Below are 13700 nucleotides of genomic sequence, written 5' to 3'. Positions count from 1 at the left end.
CAATAGCCTGACACGCCTCGCCTGACCGTCGTCGCTCGTTCTTGTACTTGTTAGATATGCTTGTTGTGCTCCTGTAACCTTTTCTTATAATCATGGCTCTTAATACTGGACATGAGGACCCCTTTCGCGACCCTTCGCTCGCTGCGACGTCGCAAGCACGTCCGCAGGCATCCGATAATGTGTCAGACACGCTCGCTGTAGGCCGGAATGCCTCCCTGACGCTGGGAACGGATTCTCTGATAGTGTTGGGTGCGCATTGTTCATACATTTTGGGGAGCATGGGCTAATTTGCGACAGACGAAGAGCTTCCCGCCAGCAAAGGCGCGAGCTTTTGCGGGTTCTCTCTTGCAGGCAGTACGATGCACGGAACCCCGATGGTGTGAAGTCGCTCATATTAGCAGAGAACAAGTCGACACACTCGATACCTTTCTACAACATTCTTTGGGCCGAGCACTCCGACGACGGCAACGTGACTATCCAGTATGCGCAGACTATCGCAAAGAAGTCGGTTCGACCCGCCATCGTTAGCTATAAACTAGACAAGCCAGACAGCACGCGGGCTGAGGCGTGGATTGAAAAACTGCTGGACCGCGCGTATGGAGCTTCACAGCGGCAGAAGCGCATCAAGGTGCTGGTGAATCCGTTTGGAGGGCAGGGCGGCGCGGTCAAGACATATCACAAGATGATCGCGCCTATCCTGGCTGCTGCGCGCTGCGAGCTGGACGTGCAAAAGACGGAACATAACGGCCACGGCGTCGAGATGCGCAGAACCTGGACATCGAGGCCTACGACGTGGTCGCATGCTGCTCAGGCGACGGCATCCCCTACGAAGTCTTCAACGGCCTGGGCAAGCGATCCGACGCCGCCCTCGCCCTCCACAAAATCGCCGTCGTCCAGCTCCCCTGCGGCTCCGGCAACGCGGCAAGCCTCAACTTCAACGGCACCAACAACCCCAGCCTCGCCGCTCTCGCCATCGTCAAGGGCCTGCGCACGCCCCTCGACCTCTCCTCCATCACCCAAGGCACCACACGCACCCTCTCCTTCCTCTCCCAGACCGTCGGCATCGTCGCCGAAGCCGACCTCGCCACCGAACACCTCCGCTGGATGGGCAGCGCGCGCTTCACATGGGGCGTTCTCGTGCGCATATTCAAGAAGAAAGTCTACCCCGCGGACATTGCCGTCAAAGTCGAGCACGACACCAAAGCAGCTGTCCGCGAAGCATACCGCGCCGGCGCATCCAAGCCCCTCGGCCCCGACGACCGCCCCGTCCCCGACTCCAACACGGGCCTTCCTCCCCTCAAATACGGCACCATCAACGACGCCCTGCCCACAGACTGGGAATCTATCCCTCAGCCGCACCTCGGCAACTTCTACGCCGGCAACATGGCCTACATGTCGCCCGACGCAAACTTCTTCCCCGCCTCCCTGCCCTCCGACGGCTGTTTGGATCTCGTGCGCATCCGCGGCGACTTGCCTGCCCTCGCGGCTATCAAGACTATGACGGCGATTGAGAATAATACCTTCTTTGACATGGAGCATGTGGATTATAAGAAGGTTAGTGCGTATCGCATTGTTATGCGGGAGAAGGAGGGCTATGTTAGTGTCGATGGGGAGAGGGTGGCGCATCAGGGGTTTCAGGTCGAGGTGCATAGGGGGTTGGGCACGGTGTTGAGCAAGAGTGGGAGGGTTTGTGAGGCGCAGGGCGTATAATAGAAAGTGAGGTTTGTTGTTGGTGAGGATACTGAGACACGGGTTCGTTGACCTGGCGTTGTTGCTTTGGGAATACCATTTGATTTTTCGTGTTGTTATAGAAGTAGAACATCGAACCGTTCCTGATTGGAAATCAGTCTGCCGTATCTCAAAGTACGTATATCTAGTGTGATGTTGTTTATGATAGAAACGTTGTTTGGCACAACGTGCTCATTCATTCGGGAATAAGGACGCTTAGCTGCGGTAGGGGAACTTATCCGCCGTCCCGCTTCCGCATCCGTATGACCTTTAGACGACAACATCACCTCGACTCGTTTGCCTTTACACTTCAGTCTCCACCATGCCAGAATGATTCCAATCTAATGATGTACATCTGTACGAACATGGACCCTTTCAGTAGATTCAGCTACCACATCGACCAGCTCACACCACTCAACACCACCATCCCAGCTTCGAATCAACAATGCACTCAAAAGAACACATCAACACCATGGCCAATACAAATACCCCATCCCAATCAACAACGTCCTCTCCACCCCTGCATGACAAACCCCCTTCCAGACCCAGTCTTCGCCAGCGCCTCAAACACTTCACATTCGCCTGGTTCCTCTGCACAATGTCCACGGGCGGCCTATCCCTCGCGCTGGGCGAAACGCCCCACAAGTTCCACGGCCTCCACACCATCGGGCTGATAGTCTTTTTCCTCAGCATCGCGCTGTTCGTGCTCTTCACCGCCTGCATGTTGACCCGGGTGTGTCTGTATCCCACGCACGTCGGCAAAGCGCTCCGCCACCCAGCAGAAGCGTGGTTCCTCGGCGCCTTCTGGCTCAGCATCAGCACGCTCGTCGGCGGGACGCAAGTCTACGGCGTCACGTACGGGCCTGGATATAGCTGGCTTGTCAGCGCGGTGTATGTGTTGTACTGGATGTATGCATGTCTCTCGCTCTTAAACGCGCTGATGCAGTACTTCCTGCTCGCTGCGTATTCCAGCGTTCGTCCCGTGCCTTTCTCGCCCGCGCTGTTTCTCGCGGGATACAGCGCCATGTTGACAGGTACGATTGCCAGTCTGGTCGCGGCGAGTCAGCCGCTGCAGCGCGCTTACTTGGTCGTCTTGTCGGGCGTGGCGTTCCAGGGGTTTGGATGGCTCATCTCGTCCATCTGCCTCGTGGGTTTCGCACACATGCTGTTGGACAAGGGGCTGCCTGCGCCATCGTTCAGACCCGCGCTGTTCATCCCCGTGGGCAGCGTGGCGTATACCATCGTCGCATTGATCGGGCTCGCGGAGGCTGTCCCGGCTTACGGGTACTTTGCGAAACATGGCGGGGCGAGGGAAATTTGTCGCGTGCTTGCGCTTGTGGTTGGTGTGTTTATGTGGCTTTTCGCATTTTTCCTGTTCGCTGTCGCGCTCGTGGCGAACTTGCTTGCGGCGAGAAAGATGCGGTTTGGATTGAGTTGGTGGGCGTTTATCTTTCCGAATGTGGGGTTTATGCTGGCGACGAATGCCATGGGAAGGGAACTTGAGAGCGAGGCGATTCTGTGGGTGGCGAGTGTGTTGACAATCTTGCTAGTGACGATGTGGCTCATCTCCGCCATCGCGTGCATACGAGCTGTGTGGACGGGGCAGATTGTCTGGCCCGGCAAAGACGAGGACAAGGACGTCTGAAAAAGCACGATGCAAGATGCTCAGAAGATTAACATTGCGCAGCGGGAAAAGGATCCGTTACGGGGACTTTCGTCGTAAACACTCACTCCAGCTCGAGGCCTTCACCACCTCCCACACGCTACAAGACACGCATCAAGGCAAAAAAGAACGTCGAAAAAGGTGCAAAAAAGAAACATGTAGCTCAAGAAAGTTTCGATCTTTCGTCCTCCGGGTTATGAGCCCGGCGCGCTTCCGCTGCGCCATTGAGCTGTGAAGATGGAGAAATTTTTAAATTGACACAACTATGACCTCGAGACAGGTTGACTTGGGGCGACAGATAGTGGTAGCCATACCCTATCGAAGCTATTTTTGAGCCTGAGGAAGTGGAGTGGTACCAAGTGTGGATATTGCGGGAAGGGAAAAATTTCTGACGTGAGTCACCAACGGCGGGTCTTTTGCAAGTAAATTTGCGAAACCGAGGATGTGGTGAAGGGAAGAAGGTTTTCAGAAGAACAGGAGGGATGGAGCGAAAAGGCACAAGGACATGATTCAAAAATTGAAAAAGGGTAATCAAGTCTGCATTGTGATCATGTTCACTTGACCTGAATTCCAGCACTCCCAATCAACACCTAAACGACGGTCGAAATCCGATCCTTCACCTGCTCCTTCGTCTTCTCCGCCCTCCACTTGATATCCCCCTTTTCGGGCCACCGATAATTCACCGGACTCTCCCCACCCACAAAGATGAACAAATCATACATCAACCCGCCAAACAGCGCGCCGGCAATACTCGCTCCCCACGGCCCATACGCCCAATAACCCCCCTTGAACGCACTATCATATCCCGCCCATAGCCCCACCAATCTCGGCCCCAAATCGCGAGCTGGCGAAATCCCCAGACCCGTGTTATACCCCAGCGCCACCATGGTCAGGAAGCCGTTGAGCCCGAAGATCAACGCCGTCATGCCCTGCCCAGGCGGGGAGTTTTGGTCGTCGCCGAGCGCAAAGGCAGTACACACCCACACGGCCATGTACACGAAATCGTTGAAGAAACCCGAGGCGGTGCTGAAACTCGGGCCCTTGGGGAAGAGGGCTTTGCCCGTGAGGTCGAGTGTCAGCCCGGGGTCCACGGCGCGTATTGCGTCGTGGTAAAGCCCGTATGCCAGCGCGCCGGCGCACAGCCCCGCGAGCATTTGGCATGCAATGTACACGACGGCCATGCGCCATGGAAATCCGCGGTACACGGTGAGTGAGAGGGAGATGGTGGGCGATAGGTGCGCGCCGGATACACCTCCAGCTAGGTAGATGCCGATCATGATGGCGAAGCCCCAGCCCCAGGCTTGCGTTTCGAAACTGCCGGTTGCAGATTCTGAAGTGGCGACGGAGAGGTTGACGCAGATGCCGAGGAAGAGGTAGACGAAGGTGGCGAGGAATTCTGCGGGGGCTTGTGGGTACTGAGCGCGCAAGCGGGCGATGGGGTTGCGGTACTGGTTGTAGTAGTCTTGCTCGGCGTCATGGTTGCGCTTTTGCGTCTCTTTTTCGTCTTTCTCGGATTGCGTGGTTGAGTGAGAATCAAGTTCTTGTAGCGGAGGTAGGCCATCTGCAAGACCGAATTGGTGGCGTTGGTTGCCTTGGCCGCCTTCGTTGTTGTCGCTGTAGGCCAGACCATGCTCATTGACTGGGGCACGATTGCTGGAATTGGTGTTCTGTCTGGAAGGTTGGCTGGGCGGATTGGTATTCTGTCTGGATGGCTGTGCAGATTGCTTTTGCATCTCGTTCGCTTCTGCGGTTGGCACGCGTCGCATGTTGACTTTGCGTCCTCCTATCGTCGTGCGTATGCGTTCTGGGTCGCCGTTACCCTGTGATTCGTGGTGTTCTGGACTGATTTGAGTCTCATCAGAGTCGATATCAATATCCTCTGCATATACGAATTAGCTGGTGTCCCTATCGATCTGTGGCAGAACTGACCTATATCTTTTCCAAAGTCTAAAGCATCGTTTCTGTCGATGCCATCGTCTTCCTGCCCTTCGTCGACCTTGTAGAGTGATTTCTTAAGATCACCTCTTCCCCACCACATTCCCTTGCGTACGGTGCGAGGAAGTGGCGCTGCCATGCCGAAGACAGGCTTGGCCTTTTGCTGGTTGTACCATGGATTGAGTGTGAAATAATCATTAGCAATATCCACAGTCGGCTCCCGCCGTCTCTCAACACGCTCTTGCGCATCGAGCAGGCCTCCAGTCTGATTCGTTCTACTCGTTCTGTTCGTCCTGGTGGTGCCGTTTCTTTGCAGCGTTCTCCTTGACGTTGTGTTGTTGCGAGTAGGCCCAGGTGGTGACTGTATGTTGCTCGAACGGACGGTATCGTGTCTTCCCATGCTGGTCGCCGTAGAGTGACCATGGTGCATTTGGGGTCGTACATCTGATGCTGTTGGTTGTTGTCGGCTCAAATCAGGACGGTGCACTTGGCTACCATTTTGTGGTTCTAGAAGCGGTGTCAGCTCTGTGCAATGTCAGAACGCGAGCATTGCTGGGGAAAGTAATGTCCATTGTGTAATATAACTTCGATGGTGGGGCACTAACCGTTGGGTGTGGGCGGCTGTGACTGAGACATGGTTAGTGTTCTCGGAACTTATGAGAGAAGGATCAAACGTGGATTGATATCGACAACTTTCAGCAAGCGGTCCGGCTCTCGAGTATATAGAGTTGTCTGGTGTTTGCCAAGACGAATTTGCGCATGTGCGCTGCGATGGGAAAGTGAAGAATTGCATGCGTGATGTCATAGGCCTGGCAAAATTTACCTAGTTCGTACTGTTACCCATAAGTTTTTCTCAAAGAGGTCGCACCCTGAAAATTCTCGAGCCACATTACGGCAACCGTTCCAGGATCGTATCCAATAACTGTTGCGTGTGCGAACGCTCGGTCCGTAAGGAGGTGAGTCTTATGCGAATATCGCTGATGCTCCCCGAATCTTCCGATCGTGATGTCCTCGACGCCACGACGCCTGCAGCCGAATTACCGTGTATTACAACAGAGTCACTGAAGTCCCTGTTTTCTCTTCGCATATCGCTCATGTCGCTCCGCGGAAGGACCTGATCTTCACTGCAGTCAGGAAGAAAAGCCATCAGTGCTCCCATGAAGCGGAGAGGCCTGCTGTAATAGGAAACGATGCATTGAGCTACACGTGTGAGGATTTTCGCAGCATCTTGTGATTCGGTGGCGAATATCGTGGAGCGCGCACGCAGGTGAGCTCTGGTGGCTGAAGGACTACAAAAGTTAGCTGGTGAAGGTAGCGACGGCTCTCTCTCCGATCGTGAGACCGGCAGCACTTCGGCAATATGACTCGGGCTAAACCTCGTGGCCTGCCGGCATTGTTTGCTAGCGTGCTGGGCCGACGAACCCGATGCATGGAGATGTCACAAAAACCTTTGGATCCACAAAATGAAGTTTGGGGAACAGCCGGGAAGAATTGCCTCGTTTGCTGAAGCCGTGGTCTGGCTGAATACTTGTTATAGATTCGCTGTTCTGGTATATCTATGCGCATCTTGCTCAACCCTGGTGTGCCGGAGAAACGGGGCCTGAGAGACCCTGTACTGTGAGCTCTTATGTCTGCTTCTCTGGATTGGATGAAAGCTAGACGCTCATGGTCTGCGCTAATGTGTCATGTCTCTGCTCAGTGGCGACTCTGGACCCTTATAGCACTCATAGTGCTTCAAAATCTAGGAGACTGCCATCAACTTGTTCTGCTCTTGCGCCAGAGTCAGGCCTTCGGGTGCTTGTCGGAACAGTACAATCTCAGATTGCTTGAAATACCGTCGAGCGTCTGTGTGATGTCAGCATTACTGTCGTACAACGGCAATCCGCGTTTGCATACCTTCGTCGATGAGCACTAAGCTCAAGTAGTATCTCGTGGAGTACTTCTTGTTAACTTCACGGAAGGTGGGTGTCAGGTCGAAGCCGCCAAGGAACAGCCGGATAGGAATTGTCTCTCCTGTTGTTACGTCAGTCAGCGCGCAGAAGAAAGTGCGTGCGCTACGCACCTCGCGATGGCGACCCGTCCATAATCTCAAAGCGCACCAGCGTCTCACTCTCGTTGTATTGGTTGGGTGCGGCGCCTGTCGTCTCTCTCCGGATGATGGAGAGCTCCATGTGCTTGATCTTTAACCGCACGAGAAGGAAGTATATCCTGCCAACTATGACGTCCTTCAAGTGGTATTTCGACTTGGAGTACTCAAACTCGATGTGCAAGCAGTCCTCGATGCCGACATCCATCTTGATGCTGCTGTTGGTCTCGGGCGGTATCCTGTACGAGTAGACCCAGAGGTCTTTCTCGCGAACGACGTCGGCCATCCTCCGTGAGACAGTGACGCGTACAAAGTACCGCAGCTTGACGTTGATGCCATTGTAGGACTCGTACTGCTTCTCGACGTTCTTGAAGTTGAACTCGAATGTCTGGGGATGCTGCAGCTCGCCGGGTGCTGCGAGTTCCTGGCCGAGGGAGAGGAATTCGTGGTGGTTGCCGCGGTCGAAGAACATCTCTGGAGTTCACGTGTCAGCCTAATCGCGGCTACACAGCTGCATGCCAGCTACCCACCAATGGTGCCGATGAACTGCACTTTGATTCCAGTGTGCTCCAGGCGCTTGCCGTCTTTCGGCCGCACCGTGACCTGGCCTTTCACCGACTCGCCATCGAGATACAGCGGCACCTTCTCTTTGCGGTTCTTGTCGAGCTTGACGTCAACGGCGGAGCGGTCGTCGAGGTCCTCGAGCACAATGTCAATGTCGACGGGGGTGGAGAAGAAGTAGGACATGGTTGGTTGCTCTTCTGCCGACGGCCGGGCGCGTTCCTGGATGCGATGCGGTCGTCGATGGGCTCGTCGGCGGTCGGCGGGCCTTGGCTGGGGGTGCCATAGCTTCACCCCGAAGTGGCAGGAACGTGGCTTGGCGCCTTCTTCCCCGACTGGACGACTTGTTCCCCGCAGCCCTACGAAGTCTCCGTCCAACATCCAAGCCTTCAAGGTTACATGCCCGGCCCTTTGATCAAACAATCGCCCCTTGCACTGCCTGTCCACGTCAGTCCGTTACTGGGGGCGCGCTTGATTACAGCCCCCCGGTGCGCCTAATTCAGTGAGACACAGCGGAGATGCACGCGACGCGCATCATCCAGCCTGCAGAGAGCTCCGGGCTATACTTGGAGCGGAGACGTGCACACGACCAAATGCAGTCTCGGCGTGCATTGCTCCAGCATCATGATGTGCCGTGTCGTCTCTTCCGCGCGCGAGCTGACTCTGCTGCCTTTACGCGGCTCAGGCCTGGCTCGACCGCGCTCGCCCGTCGCCGGCCCGAAGATTTTCCAGCGGCCTCGTGTGACCCCCACGCGCCATTATCCAACAGCTTCACCACGCCCTCAACAAGCCCTTTCACTGTTGCAGAGCCTCTTTGCTGTGACCTGCCTCTGGGCGCCCACTCGGAACGCGGCGCCGCATTTCCGGTGCCAGGGCGTCGTGCTGGGCTCCGCTGAGGCATGCATGCTGCACCAGTACCTGACACTGACTGGGGTGCAAAGTGCGGGGAGACTATCGATGCGACGCCTTGCCGGATCCACCACTGCCATCATCCCACGCACTACGCATCATTCTTCAAACGCCGACAACTTGACACGCATCTCTCTCGCTTCTCCCGCCCAGACCCTCGCAGGCCCTCTTCCCATTGGCAGCCTGCCGCAATCGTCTCATCTCCCACTCGACGTTCGGCTAGTCAGCCAGCACTGCCCAATTGACGCTGATTCAGACACGATCGTGGTTGTGACATCAAAGCTTGGCTACCAGAAGTTTGCACCAAACTATGATCCCCCCCTTGCCGTCATGCCTGCCGGCATCTGTGCGGGAGGAATTTCCACACGAGGCACCCACCTCTTAAACGCTGCTTGCCCCAATACACCGGTCCGCCGTTATTGCTTACTGCCTGTGTAATAGTCGTGGTTACATCCGAAGCCCAACGCTATATATTACTCGAGACGAGTCCCGGTCCTTTGTGCTTGAACATCCACCTCAAACACCCGCGTCGTACCGCCTTCTTGAATTCGTCTCCGCCCCGTTTGCTCCTTCACTGTACAGCAATCATGTTGCAAACTTTCGAGCAATCAGCGCCAGTACCATATACCACACCACTCACGCCCCCAATGTCAAATACAGCATCACCGTCAATTTCGTCTACCTCCCTGGACGACACAAGCCCAGCCGCCATGTCAATCACCAGCCAACACCACATCATCATCGTGACCGGGCCAGCAGGCTGCGGCAAGAGCACCATCGCAAAGTACCTGTCGGACCGATATGGCTTCGACTATATTGAAGGCGACGAGGTGAGCACTTTATTCATGCTGAATACTACACCCCAGCTAACATCTCCAGTTCCACCCACAAGCCAACATCGAGAAAATGGCCGCCGGCATCCCTCTAAACGACGCCGACCGCTGGGACTGGCTGATCCTCCTCCGCGACCAAGCCCTCGCGTCCCTCAAGAACGGCGCCAGAGGCGTCGTGGTGACCTGCAGCGCCCTGAAGAAGAAATACCGCGACGTCATCCGCACCGCACGGCTCTACGACGAGTCGCCCAACGCAAACGTCCACTTCGTATACCTCCGCGCCGACAAAGCCACTCTCCTCGCTCGCGTGCGCGCACGCCAGGGACACTACATGAAGGACGCGATGGTAGATAGCCAGTTCGCTGCGCTAGAGGAGCCGGATGAGGCCGAGTGCAAGCAACTCAAAGACGTGGAGATTGTAGATTGCAAGCACAGCCTAGAAGATGTGCAGAGATTGGCGAGCGCGGCTGTCGATTTAGTCTTGACCAGTAAGCGGTAGCCGGTTCACCTTTTTTCCTTTTCCGCATCGCAGGCGTTTTGGCTTTTCGGATGGCGCAAATATATAAATACCCGCTCATGTAGGGCTCGCATACAGTACAGGTGCAGGAATTCCAATCAAATCCATATTCAAAGCGCGGTCTGGCCATGTGATGAGATGCGAGTGACGCGCAGCTGGTCCAGTGACATTGCTCCGCGTGGGGTAGCGGGGCATCTGATGCACTCTTCGGCGCCGAAGTATCCGGATTGCTTGTCGTCAACGTACACCCTCGCATATCAGATCTCTGACAGGTGTCGAGGATCGTCTGGAGTGGTGGGTGCATTGAGGCACATCGTGGTTTTATTACGGCTTATTAGGTACTGTTGTACTTGATATTGGGCGTCCTGGTTGTTGGAGAATTTGGTGAGATGAGAGAAGTTTTATCCAGCGAGGAGACGGGTTATTACTACGGCTGGATTACTCTTGGTGGAGGAATGAGCTGAAAGGGGGCGGGGTGGGATAGCGATGGGTTTTGCGTCATCTTTGACGTACTGCGAGTATTTCTAAACGGTGGCAAGTTGCAAAGCTTGTCCTACTTTTAATATAGCAAGGAAAAACAAGCTCTACGGACGAGATTAAAACGACTAGCTTAGGATCCCTTAGATACGGTTTGATAAATGATTCATGAGAAGGAAGATACGCAGATCAGCACATCGATCGATCTTCTCCAATGTCTATCGCATCTTTACTATACATGAGATCTGAATCTGTTTTCAGTAGCGAGAACTAAGATTTTATTCTTCTGAATGAGCTTGTCCGCCAGTCGAACAAATCTTTCGTGCTTGTCCATGTCCATTTTTAGGGCTTGCGCTAAGTCTGGAGCTGACATTTCTGCTGCCGCAAGTACCCAGGACCTTTGCCATATGTGATCCTGTCCCAGCCTTGTGTCTGCATGGAGTGGATTTTCGAGGTCTGGGTCCTGCAATTCCTGCAAGTCAGTGTCTTTGACAGACTGCATCGAGACTTGCTTTCTCAGTCTCCTACCGATCGAGTCAGCACTATCAAAGAAATAGAATTCGTTACTCACGCGAATCCCGCATTTATCTGTTCTCTCGCGTATAGGGTCCTCATCATTTCGATTTTATACTCAATTCCGCCGTAGTACTCGGAAAACCTAGCAGTATTTCCTATGCGAATTCTTTCCGACGCCGTGTATTCTGTTAACTTGACCATTTCGAGCACAACCATGATAAGATCCAGGTGAACGAAGCGAATCAAGTCATCCAAGTGCGGTGATGGAGTAAAGTCCATTTGGAGTTCTAATATCCAGGTCTCCCGGATATAGTGCCCGACTCTCTCATAGTCTTGCGCGATTAATTCATATGGCTGCGTGATTCGCGACTTCAACCAGAGCCATCGTGCGTATGCAGCTGCTGCAATGGCGAAAACAAAAGTCATGATGCCAATAATATTCGCAGCGATCGAAAGGGGGCTGTCGTCTGCCATTTTGGTGCAGCGCTGGAGCAATGAATCGAAGAGTGAAGAAATTTTGAGAATAAATCAAGGCCAGAAGGGCGCGGGGGTTTTATGAAAATCGCAGGTGTGAGGCGCTGAGGCGCAGTAGCTGCTCAGCCGCACCCAAAGCTGAGCCGCCACAAATGTCATTGGTTACAGCCTATACACTGCCTCCGCGTACTGCAAGACTTCCACAACTTTCGATTCAATGGCAGTAAAGTCTACTTATTAGCCTGAGAATGAGCCGGAAAACGACAAACCGTGAAGCTTCCATGTCACACGGAAGTACCATTACGTATCTCTATCGTACATTAACAACTTCCAATCAATACTTTTGCACTGAACACAGCTATTTTGCTCTGCCACGGGGTCCTGAAGTGACATCAAGATTTCTTGACAAGCGCGTACACAGACATCATCAGTTGTATACCCTGACCCTCCTTAATTAGCAGCAGGCTATTTCATCAAAGTATTCATAAGTAGTCCACCCGGCTCAATGGTAAAGAGCAGAAGCAAGCTCATCCCTCAAGCAGCCCTCACGAAAGTCGTAATCAGTAAGATCAATGACATCCGTATCCCGCATCGAGTTGTAAAGACGCATACCATGGCCTTGATGCGCGAAGAACGGGTTGAAGATTGCGCCAGAGTCTGCCTTGCATATCTTGCATATGTCGTTGAGGCCGGACACAAATAGACAGACTAGGCGGACGAATCCATCGTTGTCGTCCATGGGGTTGGCGTCAAGTCCGTCAACGATGAGCAAAATCCGTCTCTTGCTGCTTTCGGTGACGCGTCGTAGGAGCTCGTGGAAGGTAGTGATGAGCATCTCCAGCTTCGACGTATTTTCGATCTCGGGGTCCAGGTCGTTGGTGTCAATCGAAACAGATTCATTGGAGTGCCCGTCATGTCTTTGCAATGACAAGAGGCTGTGTATGAACATCTTCACCATTTCTAGTAGTTGTTTAATGGGTTCTTTGGCGCGTGGTTCTTCAAACATGAAGATGAGCTTGTGGCAGTCTGTGAGGTAGTACAACAGGGCGCAAGCTGCGGTCGCCGTTTCGCTTTCGGCATCGTCTGGAAACTCAATGAGTAGGATGTTTGAGCATGACTTTTCGTTCCACCAGTCTGCAATAGTCTCCGATACGCGGCTGTCGCCATGATGGTAGAGTGACCTTTCGATGCTGTCCCGAACACGCTCTCGTTGTATGCTTGAGGTTATAGTGTCGGTTGCATAGGCGGCTAGAGTCTGTTGATCTATCGAGTCCGTCTGTGGCGAAGCTGTTGCGACAATGTCCTGATCATTCGTTCTTACTTGGGATTTAATGTGTGCTTTCACCAGATCCTCCAAGGATGCCATTCGAGATCCCAGCTTGGTCGCATCGAAAAAGCTATCGTAGTGCATATAGAGGAAAGCGTTGGACACTGATGTCAACTGGAGGAGTCGGCTGTACTGCGTGTCTGTTTCCTCGACAAGCTTCGCAATGAAGGTATCGTCGCCCATGAGCCATTGCGTCTTTTCCTTGCCGCCTTTCGCTTTCGATACCAGTTTCCCTGTCATCCTCGATAGTCGACTTTCCCGTGTTGCAGTAGTCATGCTGGACTTCTCTTCAGACTCATGGTACTTGCTCAGCTTCCTGACTGCCTCTAATCTTGACGCTTCGAGCTGCATGATGATTCTATTGATGAGGTCTTTCCGCGCAGGCTCCAAACGAACAAAACGCCCGTCTGTCTTATCATATTCCCAGTGTCTACCCCAGTCTGCCAGAGCCATCTGCGAGGTCTGAAGCCCCACATACATGACCTCCCGCTCTCGAGTGTCATCTTCTCTCAACTTGTTGATCACTTTCCCGAAGTCGACTATACCCTTCCATGCCAAGAACAATCCGATAATTCCAACCGGCTCAGCCCCAGACATCTCGCACACTTCTAAATATAGACGTGTTGATATTAATGCGAAAAGAACTTCCCCTAGTGCCGTATGTGTCCCCTAGC

At 53.8% G+C, this 13700-nt stretch overlaps 7 protein-coding genes and 1 non-coding gene across 8 annotated transcripts; 3 read left to right on the top strand and 5 right to left on the bottom strand.

Moving 5' to 3' along the window:
• Positions 1-92: 92 nt before the first annotated feature.
• SNOG_15083 (hypothetical protein) lies at positions 93-1694 on the top strand (the record flags this gene model as incomplete). Its single annotated transcript, XM_001805194.1, has 4 exons — positions 93-181; positions 352-724; positions 769-1596; positions 1653-1694. The coding sequence occupies 4 exons, from the start codon at positions 93-95 to the stop codon at positions 1692-1694; spliced, it is 1332 nt and encodes a 443-aa protein (XP_001805246.1).
• A 506-nt stretch (positions 1695-2200) lies between these two features.
• On the top strand, positions 2201-3373 carry SNOG_15082 (hypothetical protein; the record flags this gene model as incomplete). The annotated part of the gene is made up of 1 exon (XM_001805193.1): positions 2201-3373. The coding sequence occupies one exon, from the start codon at positions 2201-2203 to the stop codon at positions 3371-3373; it is 1173 nt and encodes a 390-aa protein (XP_001805245.1).
• A 177-nt stretch (positions 3374-3550) lies between these two features.
• Positions 3551-3622, bottom strand: SNOG_16657. The gene has a single exon. It is a non-coding gene; the product is annotated as a tRNA-Met (tRNA).
• A 359-nt stretch (positions 3623-3981) lies between these two features.
• Positions 3982-5962, bottom strand: SNOG_15081 (hypothetical protein; the record flags this gene model as incomplete). The annotated part of the gene is made up of 4 exons (XM_001805192.1): positions 3982-5270; positions 5321-5591; positions 5769-5776; positions 5932-5962. The coding sequence occupies 4 exons, from the start codon at positions 5960-5962 to the stop codon at positions 3982-3984; spliced, it is 1599 nt and encodes a 532-aa protein (XP_001805244.1).
• Positions 5963-6798: 836 nt separating this feature from the next.
• On the bottom strand, positions 6799-8164 carry SNOG_15080 (hypothetical protein). Its single transcript, XM_001805191.1, has 4 exons — positions 7943-8164; positions 7389-7886; positions 7223-7339; positions 6799-7171 (listed from the first exon to the last, which is right to left on the bottom strand). The coding sequence occupies exons 1-4, from the start codon at positions 8157-8159 to the stop codon at positions 7068-7070; spliced, it is 936 nt and encodes a 311-aa protein (XP_001805243.1). The 5' UTR covers positions 8160-8164; the 3' UTR covers positions 6799-7067.
• Positions 8165-8597: 433 nt separating this feature from the next.
• SNOG_15079 (hypothetical protein) lies at positions 8598-10214 on the top strand (the record flags this gene model as incomplete). The annotated part of the gene is made up of 3 exons (XM_001805190.1): positions 8598-9228; positions 9588-9712; positions 9762-10214. 3 exons carry the CDS (start codon positions 8598-8600, stop codon positions 10212-10214), a joined length of 1209 nt encoding a protein of 402 aa, XP_001805242.1.
• Positions 10215-11063: 849 nt separating this feature from the next.
• SNOG_15077 (hypothetical protein) lies at positions 11064-11699 on the bottom strand (the record flags this gene model as incomplete). The annotated part of the gene is made up of 2 exons (XM_001805189.1): positions 11064-11172; positions 11281-11699. The coding sequence occupies 2 exons, from the start codon at positions 11697-11699 to the stop codon at positions 11064-11066; spliced, it is 528 nt and encodes a 175-aa protein (XP_001805241.1).
• A 502-nt stretch (positions 11700-12201) lies between these two features.
• Positions 12202-13623, bottom strand: SNOG_15076 (hypothetical protein; the record flags this gene model as incomplete). The annotated part of the gene is made up of 1 exon (XM_001805188.1): positions 12202-13623. One exon carries the CDS (start codon positions 13621-13623, stop codon positions 12202-12204), a length of 1422 nt encoding a protein of 473 aa, XP_001805240.1.
• Between the last annotated feature and the right edge of the window lie 77 nt (positions 13624-13700).

Source organism: Parastagonospora nodorum (assembly GCF_000146915.1).
Source record: "Parastagonospora nodorum SN15 chromosome Unknown scaffold_35, whole genome shotgun sequence".
Taxonomy (NCBI): Eukaryota; Fungi; Ascomycota; class Dothideomycetes; order Pleosporales; family Phaeosphaeriaceae; genus Parastagonospora; species Parastagonospora nodorum.
This window is presented reverse-complemented; position numbering and strand designations above follow the sequence as displayed.

Coding starts and splice junctions, on each gene's coding strand:
- SNOG_15080 (XM_001805191.1), bottom strand. CDS start 8,159: ATGTCCTACTTCTTCTCCACCCCCGTCGACATTGACATTGTGCTCGAG. Junction 7,340..7,388: donor GGACGGGTCGCCATCGCGAG/GTGCGTAGCGCA, acceptor ACGTAACAACAG/GAGAGACAATTCCTATCCGG. Junction 7,172..7,222: donor CTTAGTGCTCATCGACGAAG/GTATGCAAACGC, acceptor GACATCACACAG/ACGCTCGACGGTATTTCAAG.